The 14731-nt window shown below is 44.1% G+C and overlaps 1 protein-coding gene across 1 annotated transcript in view; it reads left to right on the top strand.

Annotated features, from left to right (window-relative positions):
• Positions 1–14731, top strand: part of AGAP2 (ArfGAP with GTPase domain, ankyrin repeat and PH domain 2) — a 241807-nt gene that overhangs the window by 211391 nt on the left and 15685 nt on the right. The window contains exons 12-13 of the mRNA XM_088466186.1: positions 8570–8713; positions 10042–10101. Of these exons, the coding sequence (XP_088322312.1) occupies positions 8570–8713; positions 10042–10101 (204 nt within the window). The remainder of the gene's footprint in view (positions 1–8569; positions 8714–10041; positions 10102–14731) is intronic.

Below are 14731 nucleotides of genomic sequence, written 5' to 3'. Positions count from 1 at the left end.
ACAGCACAGCAGCCAGCCCTAGTATGGAGTGGATAACAGCCAGCCAGCCCCTATGACAAGTGACAACAGCCAGCCCCTATGCAGTATGGACATTAAGCAGCCAGCCCCTGAAAAGTGACAACAGTACCCAGCCCCTATACACACACAGCAACAGCACAGCACAGCCATCACAGCCCCATCCTTCCTCTTCACTCTCCACAGCCGGAATGAAAATGGCGGCGATAGTGGGACCTTTTATATAATCCAAAACCCGCGAGAATTCGTCAGTGGGATTATGACGTTTTGACTCGTTTTGAGATCTGAGTCAGGCGCGAAAACCCGAGCCGACTCGGATCTCGGCTCGAAACGTCAAATTCAGAGAACCGAACCCACTCATCTCTAATTGAGATGGACTACAGTACCTAAACTGGCATGTTAGCACTTAGCAGTAGCTGAGAATCAGTGTTATCTTATCTGTCACTCTCAGCATTCCTCTGCACCTTACATTGTATTGTACCATGATTTCACAGTGCCACCCAGTGGCGTTATAAAGTCATTGTATTATCAATTGTGTGCTTAACGTTAATCTATGACATTCATATAAGATTGAATTTGTAAAAGAATGCGGCTGGCAGTTGCCATCTGATCATGAAATTTTACAAGTATGTCCTAAAGTGTTTTAATGCATGAATGCAGCTTAACATCTACAATAACTTAGGAGTGAATTGCTTTAGAAATTACTTCTTTATCTTGTACAGCCTTTTCATCAAGGTTACTCCATCTGTGTTATAAGCATAGGAAAGGTTATAATCTCTGCTGGAATGCATGTTTTAATTATCTCTTTTCAAAACCGTCACAGTAATTGCATCTTATAGTTGTATTTAATTGTAATGATCTGTCTCTCAACTGAATAATTTCATTAACCGGTCTCATAACAACCATCATTTTATTTTGTTTTGTTTATTTGGGTTCACAAAATCTTTAAAAAAAACATTGAGGATAAACAGATGGTAAAGTAGCAGTTGGATCATGTTGAAGTATTGCAATGTGTCTATAGGGGCCCATTTATCTTTAAATATTTGTGACTTATTCCACGAAAACACCCATTTTCGGGGGTAACCGCAAATATTTAGTATCACCCCCATGTATGAAGGAGGGACTGCAGCAGATATCTCCGATACCTGCTGCGGTCCCTCAATTCCCACCGGCAGACGCAGCCCCTATAGGTTTCTATGGGAGATGCGAATCTGACAGATTTACAAACATCCAAAATGCGATGCATTCCGGATATTGGCCCCCGCAGCTAATGCCATCTGTAGATGGTGTTAGCCCATTGTAGCCTATGGGCATCGCAAAACGTAAGGGGAGAGGGATCCATAGGAACCCTCCCCTGGCAATGGCGGTCGCACATGTGTAGTCAGCGGGACTGTGCATGCACAGTAGCCCCAATAGCATTCTGGGCACATCGCAGGAATGGGTTCCTTTTGGAGCCCCTGTCGCTGCATGTGCCGGATGATACATTCTGGCGCTGTGATCGCACCTTGCAACGCGATCATGGGCAGTAATACCATTCCCAGATCGCATTGCAAATGCGATCATTAATAAATGGGCCCGATAGTATCCTGATTATCTGCTGTTTTTGCTTTACTGTACAAAGCATATTTCAATGTTTATAGCCTTGGTTTATTCAATTACATAGGAGTTAAGTCTATAATTTGTTATGTAATCATAATACTAATCCTACATTCGACAGCCGGGACATACTGTAATTGTGGGCAGAAGCCGTTGATGTTCATCGTCTTCCATTAACACCACTACACCCACTCAGTACTATCAACAGACCCTACTCTTCCCTTAGCTGATCTCCTGACCAGCAATATCTAGTGTACAATGTACTGTAACTCTGTGTTCTATATTCTACAGATGTTTCTTCCTGAAGCTGTCTCTCCCCACTCCCTGCAGTGATCTTCCTACTGCTTATGCTGCCTTCAATGACCATACTGCTACCTTTCTCCACACCCTGCAATGATCTTCATCCCACCTCTCTCTCTGCAGTTATCTTTCTCCACTTTCTGTGCTCCCCGCAATGATGTCTCTCATCACTCTACAATGATCTTCTTCCTGCTGCACAGTGCCATATTAACAATTTTGCTGCAAGAGGCGATCACCCTGGGAACCCACACTTGAGGAGGTCCCCACACATAGCTAGCACCAGCTTGAGTGGCATATGTGAACTGGGATTTCGGTGTGGGATAATGTGAACTGGGGTCACTACAATGTGTTGCACTGGAGCCCTCAGAAACCATAATCCAGCCCAGCTACCGCTTCATGCTCCCTGCAGTGATCTTCCTTCTGCCTCTCTCTGCTTCCTACAGTGATTTTTTGAGTTCCTCCAATCTGTTCCCTGCAATGATCTCCCTTCCACCTCTCTCTGCTCCCTGCAGTATCTTCCTTCTTCCTCCGTCCTCTCTCTGCTCCCTGCAGTGATTTTCTGCCTTCCTCTGTTCTGTTCCCTGCAATAATCTCCCTTCCACCTCTCTCTGCTCCCTGCAGTAATTTTGTGCCTGCCACTTTATTGTTCCCTGCAGTGATCTTCCTCCTGTGTCTCTCTGCTCCCTGCAGTGATCTTCCATCAGGATGTAGTCAGCATCCCAGCATGTGGGATGCCGACGGGCGAAATACCGGCACCGAAATCCCGACAGCGTCGGGATCTCAGCACCAGCATTCCGACCGCCAACATCCTGGAGGTAAGTATTGGGCATTGAGGTGCAGGGTTAGGCATTAGGGGGAAGGGTTAGACACAAGGGAGGAGGGATAGGTTTAGGGTGCGAGGAGGCGGAGTTTAGGTATAGGCACTAGGGGGAGGGTTAGGCACCGGGGAGGGAGTGTTGGGTTTAGGGTGTGGGGAGGGGAAGGTTAGGTTTAGGCACTAGAGGAGGAAGGTTAGGGTTAGGCAGCAGGGAGGCAGGGGTAGGGGTAAGGGTTAGTCTTACCTGCTTTCTTTATGGGTGTTGGGATGCCGCTGTCGGTATTCTGACAAGCGGCATCCCGACCGCCGGGATCTCATACCCAATCCCTTCAGTCTACGTCTCTCCAGTATCTGTAGTTATCTTCCTCCTACCTCTCTCTGATTCCTGCAATGTTCTTTGCCCAGCTTCTCTCAGCTCTTTGCAATTATCTATCTTCTGCCTCTCTCTGCTCTGCTCCCTGCAGTGACCAGGGCTGCCATCAGAAATCGTGGGGCCCAGTACAAATGAAAAAGGCAGCCCCCCTCCACCTCCTTGGTCCCTCCCCTCAAAGGCCTGGTGAACGCAGAGGTGTGGCGTTGAGCTCTGTTACCTGAAGCAAGTGCATGAAATGAGCTCCCACCACGGTATTGACATCCCGACATGCCTCTCAGTCACACACAGAGTGGAAGAAGGCACTGAAGCGCTCTCCTCTCCACATGCCTCTCAGACCTCTCCACATTACATCAAGCCTGCCCGCCGCATAACATCATGACATGAGTGTATGTGTGTGTGTACGTATATATATACTGTATAAAAAAGTACCTAAATTACAGGGGGAACCCTACTCGTTTTGTTCCCAGTAATTTTTTGGAACCAGGACTGACTGACCAGTCCAGTGCTTGTTATGTCTTTTGGGGGGGGGGGGCAATACATAATTTTTTTTTAATATAAACACTTGACATTAAGTACACATGCAGAAACATACACAAATCACACTGATCTGTGTTTTGTTTCTGGCAAACTCGCAGCTCAGGAGGTGGAGTGTTTGAATCTTCAATTTCTCTTGAATCTTAGTAAATTTGCAAACTGCATCTTTTTCATGAAAAGTACTTCCGAGTTTGTCCGATGGTGAGTTGATTTGAGTTTGCGTCCTCACCTGAGTTTTACGAGAGAGATTAAAGAACTCTCTCCTAAACTCACTTGAGTTTGTATTTAGTAAATTTGCTAGATGAAAAACATGCCTAAACTCACCTGAGATTGTCATCTCAACCAAACTCGAATCTTAGTAAATTTACCCCTAAAGCTGGCCATACACGCTACAATTATCGGGGCGATCCGCCCGATATCCGCGGATCGCCCCGATAATTGTAGTGTGTGGGGGGGGACCGAGGGTTAAATATTGCTCAGTTGGGCATGCGATGCGATATTTATCGGTAAACTGTCGGCCGCGTCGGGCAGTGTATGCCCAACTGCGGTCGACAGACAGACATTTCCTGTGTTCCTTCCCAAGGAAGGAACAGGGAAATGTCTCCTCCCCCGGGGGCGGAGCGCAGATGTCGGGCTAATACACTGTGAGAGAAATCTCACAGTGTATGCCGCGGACATCTGCGGCTGGCAGGCTGCCAGATAAAATGTCTGTTGGTCTGACAGACATTTTATCTGGCCGTGTATGCCCAGCTTTAGTATCAGAAGAAGGACATTGGTGCCAGGTAGGTGTTTGCTGCTAGCATTGGCTGGACAGTTAATTAATGAATGACTCATTACAGACAGTTTAGCTGTGTGATAAGTCATTCATAAAACTCTCCGGTCAGCTCTAGCAGCTTCATCTGTCTTGTGTGATGGTAATTAATTAGCAATTAACTCTGCCGACAGCCGGCCCCCTTAGCTGTCCGGGTGTGATGGCGGCCCTGGCAGTGACCTTGCTCCTGCCTCTCTTCACTCTCTGCAGTGATCTCCCTCTTGTCTCTCTCTGCTCTCTGCAATGAGCATTCTTTATCATTTCTCCTCTCCCTGCAGTAATCTTCCTGCCTCTCTCCTCTCCCTGCAGTAATCTTCTTCCTGCCTCTCTCCTCTCCCTACTGTAATCTTCCTCCTGCCTCTCTCTTCTCCCTGCAGTAATCTTCTTCCTGCCTCACTCCTCTCCCTGCAGTAATCTTCCTCCTGCCTCTCTACTCTCCTAATAATCTTCCTCCTCCATAAATTTACTATTATCATTTGTTAATTCTCAAAATTCCTCTCAATGTAAAATTGTAAACACATCTGCACACACATGTACAGAAACTTACACATTTGTACAGTACACAGGAAGCAAACCAGTCATACATTCACAGTACATGTACAATGCACACATCCACACACACCAATAAATAATAAACATAGGTGCATGAATGAAAAAGATCAAATATATATATATCTATATACAGTATATCTATGTCTATCTCATATATATATATATATATATATATATTATATATATATATATATACAGAGTCCTAGGGTGGCACTCCCAATAATCAATATGCAACAGTTCAGGTGCTCTCCAGCAAGAGATTTTTCACATACCTGAGTAGTGTATTTTCTCTTATTGGAGTGCCGCCTTACTGGATATATACAGTACATATATATATACACACACAGGTTGAATCTCCCATATCCAAATATTCCAAATACGGAATCATTTTAGCATGACTGAGATAATGAAACCTTTGATTTTGGATGGTTCAATGTACACAAACTTTGTCTAAGGCACAAATAATTACAAATATTGTATAAAATTACCTTCAGGCTGTGTGCATAAGGTGTATATGAAAACATGAATTTCATTTCTGTACACAAACTTTGCTTGAGCTACAAAATTATTGCAAATATTGTATAAAATGAGCTGCAGGCTGTGTGTATAAGGTGTATATAACACATAAATGCATTCTGTGTGTATATTTGGGTCCTATTCCCAATTTAGTGTGTGTTAGAGCTTTTGGGGTGGGGTCCCAATCAGTGAGCACAGAGACACATGTTTGTAACTTTAGATATTACTGCTCACTCAGGCTGCATAGCCGGAGGTTGCCATAGTCTGTGTTAAGATTCAAAGTGTTCTGATTATAAGTGTAAATACAATTTGATAACTAAGTCGGAGTTACGCTGGAGTTAAACTGGAGGAAAACGAAACTCAAAACCAGAACACTTTCTGAACAACAAGAAGCAACATACTTATGTGAATGAACAAAATCAACATCTTCTGCTGTATCCAGGCAACTACTTACTGCACTCACTGCTTGGACACTGCAAGTGCTCCCCTGTCTGTGTGCTGCTCTTGTTGATTGATCTTTGTTGATCAGAACACTTTGGACTGGATCAGCTCGGGTACATTGCAATTTTGTCCTCATTCATTTTGTATTGCCTTTTCCAATTGTGTCACATCTATCCACATTAATCATTTGTTTATAAACTAATTCCTGCACCCACTACTCACATACCTCTCCTTTATATATCACTTTTGGAGCTGCGCTCATACATTAGCAGCACTGTTCTTTACATGTATTTTTGAACATTTAACAACTTTAATCCACACTGACTCTATATCTCACTGTCTCTACTTCACACAGCCTCCACATTACACTGTCTCTATATCACACTGACTCTATATCTCACAGCCTCCACTCCAGTTTACATCTCAATTATTACCTTGTCCACAGCATGAACACCCTTACTTCACACAACCCCCATATTCTATGTCCACATAATCCTCTACTTTATCCGTCCCTCTCTTCCCCCTCCTGTTTCCTCCACTTGCTGTTCTTCCTTTTTTTCTCTCATCACTCTGCTTCCAACCCTCTGCTTCTTTCCCCCACTTCTCCTATACCTCCACTCTCAACCACCTCCCTCCATGGTCTTGTTACCCCACTACTAAGCCCCATTCCCTCCTCGTTCTGTCTGTCACCTCCAGGGCTGCCAAGAGAAATTCTGGGCCCGGGTACTGCAACATCCTGTGGGACCACATCATGTATGGCTGCACCCATTTGTGAGTGGGTCTAGCATGTGAGATGCACCCACTCACAGGAGCATGGCATAGCACCCAGCAGCTGGAACTAAAGTAGTCACTACTGTATTAGGATGGCGGGACAGTCCCATAATAGCTGCATTTCTTGTCAGGCTGTATATAGATGCTAAAATGTAACACACAAATTAAAGTGCTTCTACTTTACTTTGTACATCTCTCATGTAAATAACACAAACAATCTATTTTCTATCATAGAGATAGATGTATGAAGGACTTAATTTTTACATAACATCAGGTCGTCTTATACACACACATTCCGCAGCACATATCCTAACCCACTGCTCCATGCTCCTTCTTCACTATCTACCCCTCTGTGTCGCCCCTGTCTGTCTGCCCTTCCCCTTTAGAATGTAAGCTCTCACGAGCAGGGCCCTCATCCTCACGTGCTTCTCCTCCCCCTACTTATAGTATAATTTACTCCTAACTCCCTACAATGGCACCTACCACCTGGTTGCTCATGTCCTGCTGCTTGTGTTTTGCAGCTGAGTTTATAACCTTGTCCTTGTCCTGCATTGTTTTGTATTACTATTAACTGTTTTTCTTGTGTGCTCATTTATGTACTGTGTAAGGCGCTGCGGAACCTTTGTGGCGCCATATAAATAAAGGATAATAATAATAATAATAATATTCCCAAGATATCTCATTATGGTATGCAAATACTCCAAAATACGGAATATTCCGTTATCCAAAATACCCCTGGTCCCAAGCATTTTGGATATGGGAGACTCAACCTATATATACTGTCAAGTAAATATATAAAATGTGGACTTGAATATTATAATTTCAGGGCACGTTTGGGTTCTGCCTACCTCCTTGTGAGATATTGTTTTCCCTTACAGCTGAGTGACCTTGACATTAAATATCTGAAGAGCTAAAAGATTACAATTATCAGAACTCAATATTGGAAGGTTCTAACTATATAAGTGTAATTCATATTTGCCGACTTTTTACTCATGCCCCTGGGAGATGCCGGAAGGGGAGACCCAGGTGGGAGGTGCAGTGAACTGAGGGCCTGAGTCAGCAAGGATCGCAGTTGCTTATACGCACACAATCTGCCGATTATTTAGCACTGTGCATGCGTACGCATCACAGTGCACGAACCAGACGCTGCGATCAGGACTGCGATCGCAGACCCATGGCAGAGTGATTGACAGGAAGTGACGTTTGTTGGCGATGACGGGGGGGGGGGTTGGGCAAACACAGGTGTGTCAGCGCATTTCATCGCCTTTGCAGGGGCGTGCACAAATTAGCCACTGCAATGCCATATGCAGTCTGAGGTCTCATAGCTTGCGCTGAGGTAAGCAATTCCTGAGTGAGTCCGATGTTACTCAATGTTACCAATTATTTTGCATTGTTGCCAAAGTATACAGATGTGAGTAAGGGGAAGTGGGCGTCTTAGACATGTGCATATCACCACTGATATTAGCAACTGCGTTGCGTTCTTATATACAGAATAGCAACCCTTGCTGAATCAGGTCCTGAGTTATTACTGTACAATTCTGCCATTCACAACATTGTGACATGCCAGGTGAGGGGTGTGCCACTGAGCACCCAGAATGCCCACTTCTCTGCAGGTGATTGCCCTACTCTCTTAGGAACCCAATAGCGCTTCCTGAAATGTATGGGTTTCCCAATACTTTGGGAATGTAGTCAAGTATTATGTAAATGTCAGTAGTACAGAATAATTAAAATGCTATATATAGTTTATGCTAAAATTTAGTTTCTGCTACATTTAGTTTATACTGGTTATAAATGACTTACTGTACATCTATATACATTAATGATCTTATCCATCCTAATATAGAAAGCAGTTCTACTGGGGATGTGATTTCTAGCCCATCCAGCAACAAAGAGCCACCATCCTCTCCACTGAGTGACAAAAAGAAGAACCGGAAAAAGAAGAACATGACCCCCTCAAAAACAGAGGGCTCGGCAGGGCAGGCAGATGGTAAGCTGTCCAGAAGCAGTAGTACTTCATCTAGTCACAAGTCACACATGCAAAGTAATCTCACTTCCAGTAATTGCAACTGTCAAGATATTACCAAGGCATTTATTATTTTGGTCTAATTCACTTGGATATTTACTGCATAATTACTGTACTCTAGGTGACAAAGATAAAACAATCATATCATTATAAGACGGCATCAATAACTAACATTAGGGATTATATTCAAGCAACAACCTAGTTTCATTTCTTGACCTCCTACCATGCATGCCATTCATATGATGGTCTTTAGCCATTGGACGCATGGTACATGACAGTGCTGAGAGAGAATCCCAACAAAACACACACTGTTTGGATTATTTTACAGCTCATCAGTGTAGGATATAATTTCCTGATCAACATACTGTAGGGATGACCCTTGTTAGAATAGAGTAAAAGATGTTAGTATCTCTAAATGTACAACAATTGTATCTTATGTTAGAGTGTAAATATATTTGCTATGATGAGTTAGCCCAGTATTATCATGTATTTAATAAATTAACAAAACATAACCATGACTTAGTTATTCTATTAATTTCGCTAAAGTTTTCCCAGGATAATGCTACCCATCCACTAGCAGACCATAGAGACTACAGCACGATTACAACATTGTAATCGTGCTGTCGTTTCTATGTCTGTGATAAGCCTACACTGAGCGAGCAGTCGTTCAGTGCAGGCTCAACAATCATCTGGCAACATGCTGAACCTGATGTTATCGTCAGGTAGGACCAGCATGTTTGCCCGATGATTGATGTCGGAAACGACAAGCGGGCCCGCGCATCGCTGGTTGTTTCCGACTTTAAAGTGCCCGATTTGCAGACGATTTGCAAGCGATTGCACGATAACGACATCATTATCATGCAATCGCCTGTCAAACTCGCCTAGTGGATGGGCAGCTTAAGACAGACGTCCCATGCTTCCATTTTGGTGGCAAATTCTGTGCAGCCAGAATCTATTCCAACAAATTCAAGTGCATCAGAAACCCAAATTACAGATATATTAAACCAAAGATTGTCAGTGATCAAGACTCAGAACTTTCCTGTAAAAAACAGGACACATTGGAGACCCAGCAATGTTCTCATTTATCAGATTGTTATATCAGCCATCAGAAACTGTGCATGAGCGATCATTGTACTGCTGTTCCGTGGCCCATCTCACACTAACTCCTCTTTACAGTAACTCTGCACCTAGTGTCTGACTTCTTCCATTCCCGTTTGCTTTAATTCTGTCATTTTCTTCTCTTCCTTCTGCCCTTTGTTCTCTATGCTTCGCTGTCCGGGATCACCTTCCAGCCAAGCGCAAAATGTGGAAATTAAAAACATTTGGTAGTTTAAGAAATATTTATAAAACAGGTAAAGAATGCACATTAGCTATGTCTGTTTGATTTGGGGCTAATGAAATGTTGCTGTTAGAATAATGTACTGCTGGATAATGTAACAAGTAATGGAGTATTTACTGTACAGGGATTGTCATTTACAGGCTTGTGTCGCTCTGATTCCCATTGCCTCTGTACACCACAGTTATATGTTGTTTTCATGCTTGGGCTATTTAGGAAACTAGGAGAAATGGGGGTTATGTATGAACCAGAAAATGCTGTCTTTCTTGCTACTGTATGTAACATTGTCAGCCTATACCGAAGCACACAACATTATGTACTCATGAAATGAAGAGGATTTGATTTGTATACGTTGTTTTGATAAACTAAAATCTGCAAACTTTGGGATGGCCCAAAGTCATACTTTGTAAGTAAAATATAAATGTGTCCTTACACATCTAGCCTCAATACGCCACACGGTGCGAGATGCCTGGCACGAGTCAGCTTCCAGGTCCCGTGTAACTCATCTAGCGGCGGGCATCTTTTTTTGCCGAAAAATGCATCGCAACGTGATGTGACTAGGACGCACCAGGAGACTTTACTGATTAATATGATATACAACACGTATATTATATACAAAGCACAATTGAACTTGGTATGGGGAAAAGTTGTGGCCTCTGCATTGTAACACTTTGTAATGTGGGCCTAATTCAGCAGTGCATTGCTGATCGCAGACTCCCGATGTTTGGGAATCTGCACAGGCGCCAGACCCATTCTGCGCATGTGCAGAACGGGTCTGCGAGTTAGCTTGCAAACTGCCAGCAGGTAGTCAGTGATTGACAGACTGCTGCCGGTTGGGGGCGGGCAGGGTGTGGCGACAGCCTCCGTTACCCGAAACGGAGGCGTGTAGCAGCTGTTGGGGGGGAGGGAATAGGCCAGGATCTCCATCGTGTGATGGAGATTTCCTGGCCTCTTCCTGTAAACTGTGGCGGCCGGCTGCAGGACCCTATGTGTCTCCGCAGACGGCCGATGGTACGTAGATTGACTGATGCTGCGTTGAACAACACAGCTCGGTTAAGTAATGCACAAGGGGCGTGATGCCTCCTGCTCCATTACCATATCTGCAAGGATCGCAATTGCAAAGCTTCCTGTGTGCATACATCATATACCTATAGCCTGAGTGCAGCTTTGCAATTACGATCCTTACAGAATCAGGCCCTTTGTATACAGATTCAGAGACTCCGTTGCACACAGATTTACAAGTGTCACATATGAAAGTAATCAGCACAGTCTGCTGGTGTGTCCTTGTCACATCACATTGCGACTAAAACACATTTTCATAAGAAAAAATGCCCGGCGCTAGCAGAGTAGCATGTGACCTGGCGCGCCTAGTGGGGCTGTTTGGCGCGACTGCAGCAATGATGAGTGAGGACACATGTGTAGAACTGCTGGTATGCTCCAATGTATGCACACAGCAGACAAATAAAGCTGCACCTACGCAATGCTTTGTCTGACTATGACCCTGCCTGCACCATCATGTATTTTCAAAGCTGATCATTTTTACATTTTGATTTATTGAAGAATGTTAATTATATCACCTCTAAAATGTAACACCTCAGGGAGTAGATCATTACATAAAGCTGCTACTCATGTGTTTGGCTGCCTTTATATTGTTAATACAGAACACACAGGGCCGTGGCAAGATTTCTAAGCAAAACTTTACCCTACCGCCCCTGCTTCCCCCAATACCCTCTTCTAAGCCATATACTGTGCATAAAACCTCACCACATGGATTTGAAGTCTTGGGCACAATATTTACATAGAAACATAGACTTTGACGGCAGATAGAACCACTTGGCCCATCTAGTCTGCCCTTATTTGTGTGGGTACTGTGGGCCCACCAGGAATTTTCCTGACGCCCTTGTTGTCCAGTCTGACACTAAGTACTTGTAATTTGTATCTCTGGCACTAATCTGAGGGCAGCTACTAAACACTATTGGGCTACATTTATTTTTATATAAAATGTGACCTTTACTCATTCACGGCTTAGACGGCTGGATTCAATTAGCCGCGAAAAGTGCCATTTGGAGAAAGTTTTCGCCACTTTTCGCCTGTTTTCTACTATTCTCCGTATTCAATTCCAGGACGTTTTCGCCTACACGAAAACTTTACATGGAAAAGTAGGCGAAAAAGTTTCTCCACATATAGGCAGACAAAGTGGAAGTGCAAAATCGCTGTTTTGGGGTGCAAATGTGGGGATTTGATCCAGAACCCTTTGGACCCTCCCCCCCCAATGACTAATCAGTCAAAAAATCTTTTACATTCTAAAATATAAAAAGTGTTGGAAAATGGGTAAAAAGTGGGGGGGGCCTGTTTTTTTGGGGGGGGGCTATATGGATGAGACAGGTGTTTTTGAGATTGTAGGAGGCTGCAACAGGTGTATTTTTAAGTTTTTTTAAATCTTCATTTTAGAGACATCAAAATACACTTGTACCCATTTTCAGGTACCCCAAATATAACCTCGGTGCTTATTTTTCAGAAAAAACATTGCTCTCTATCATTTTTCCACACATATACAAATATGCATAGAACAGCCCTTTGCCTCAAAATAAGTTCACTAAATACCTTTATTAGGGCTACTACTATTCTATATTGATTCCCAGGGTCACTGAAGCTTTTTATGGGGTACAGACTGATTTCCCCTAATTTTGCTTTGTAAACATTCACCTATCCGCGTTTTCGCCTGTTTTACAATTGAATAGGGCGAAAAGCAGGGACGCACATGGAGAAAACATCCCGTCAAAACAACCAAATAAGGCAAATTCATTTCGCTTTTCGCCAGACGACACTTTTCGCGGCTAATTGAATTCGTCCCTTAGACTAATAATGTACTTATTAATGGGAAGTGTATTCAAAATAAAATACAGGATGTAAACAAAGGTGTTAGTGTGTATCATCAACATTGTAAGCTCCACTGTCAAATATTCTGCTAATAAATGTGAGTCTTTATTCACAGTGTGATTGACAGGCTGGGAGCGTTTGGGGGAGACAATAGGGAGTGTTGGCTAAAACCGAAGGGGCATCTTGACCATTTTGGGAGCGTGTTACACCCTGCGTCTGCAATCCGTATGCAGGAAACATGGCTCCGGTGTCTCAGTTACGGCGGCCATTCTGAGTGACCATAGACTTACTGAAGGAGTGGATGTTTGCCTGATCTGTGTCCAATGCTCCGTATGTGTACGTAGTTGCGGACAGCTGCGATGGCTCAGGTGGGCGTCTCAGTACATGTCCCGGATGCTGTTGCATTAGAATATTTTCGCACATCCGCAGTTGTGAAAATCGCAGCTTGCGGTAGAATTAGCGTACAACTCTGAATCAGGCCCTATATTAATGAATTCCTCCCCCCAGCATCCATTAACCCATTCCTCTCCAATAATACCTTATTGATTCACCATCCCAGCAACCATTAACATACAGTATTTAGCAACCTTGTCTGCACCCAGTAAATTCCTCCCACCCAAAAACTATTAAACCCCTGCAAGCTCCCAATAACCCCCACTCAGCACCTATTTATCCCCCCCCCCCACGCACCAAGCACTGATTAAGCCATTCCCTCTAATAGCTACTACAACCCAACAACTTGCTTAACCCATTTTTTACAGGTACAACACACAAGCAGCCATCACATATATCACTGATATGTGCAGGCTGCTAGCTCGGCAGAGTTAGGCAGAGAGAACACTGCAATCTCGGGTGAGTAATCTCACCATCGGAAAACTCACTTTCAGCTAAACTCACTTCTTAGTAAATTTGTGAGATGAAAAACGGGAAATTCACCCGAGATTCGGCAATGCAAACCGAGATTAAAAAAAAAAAAAAAAAACTCGACCAAACTCGAATCTTAGTAAATTTACCCCATCTTCTCTCATCCTTTCCTCAGCTTCCTTCGGAGAAAAGCGAACTCCTGACAATATTAACAGTGCAAACTGCACACTGACAGTGACAGCCTCTCAGACAGTGGCATATCTCCCAACATGACCCTCTCCAGGAGGGACACAATGCTCTGGTCCTGGACTTCCCTGGTAATTTATGATTGGTGGTGGCTCTAGAGGTGGGGCTGCAGCACAGTCCAAAATTCAAATAGGGGAGTGACACCAACTGCCAGTGAGTCCCAGCCAGTGATGTGTGGCAGCGTGTGAAATGACAGTTGGTGTGACTCCCCTATTTGAATTTTGAACTGCGCTGCAGCCCCACCTCTTACCAGGGAAGTCCAGGACCAGAGCATTGTGTCCCTCCTGGAACGGGTCATGTTGGGAGGTATGCAGTGGTAAGCTGATCAGTGTGAACTGTCAGGAGCCGCCAGCCAATCAGCAGCCGCTAGCTGTAGAGTGGCCGCTGATTGGCTCCGCTCATTGGCTCCGGCTCCTGACTCACTGACCAGCCCATATGGGAACTGTCAGGAGCTGGAGCCAATCAGCGACAGCTCTACAGATAGTGGCCGCTAATGGCTGCCGGCTCCTGACAGTTCACACTGATCAGTCAGGAGTCGGGTAGCGGTGTATGTGGTCACACACATACACCACTAATGTAAGTATATGGTTCGGTGCCGGTTTGTTTTTTTGCCAAGACCCCTGGATGCTTTTCAGGTACATCCAAACGGGATCTAC

Source organism: Taudactylus pleione, unplaced genomic scaffold (genome assembly GCF_031769625.1).
Source record: "Taudactylus pleione unplaced genomic scaffold, aTauple2 ptg000065l, whole genome shotgun sequence".
Classification (NCBI taxonomy): domain Eukaryota; kingdom Metazoa; phylum Chordata; class Amphibia; order Anura; family Myobatrachidae; genus Taudactylus; species Taudactylus pleione.
The sequence above is the reverse complement of the archived record's forward strand: the minus strand, read 5'-3'. Positions and strand labels throughout refer to the sequence as shown.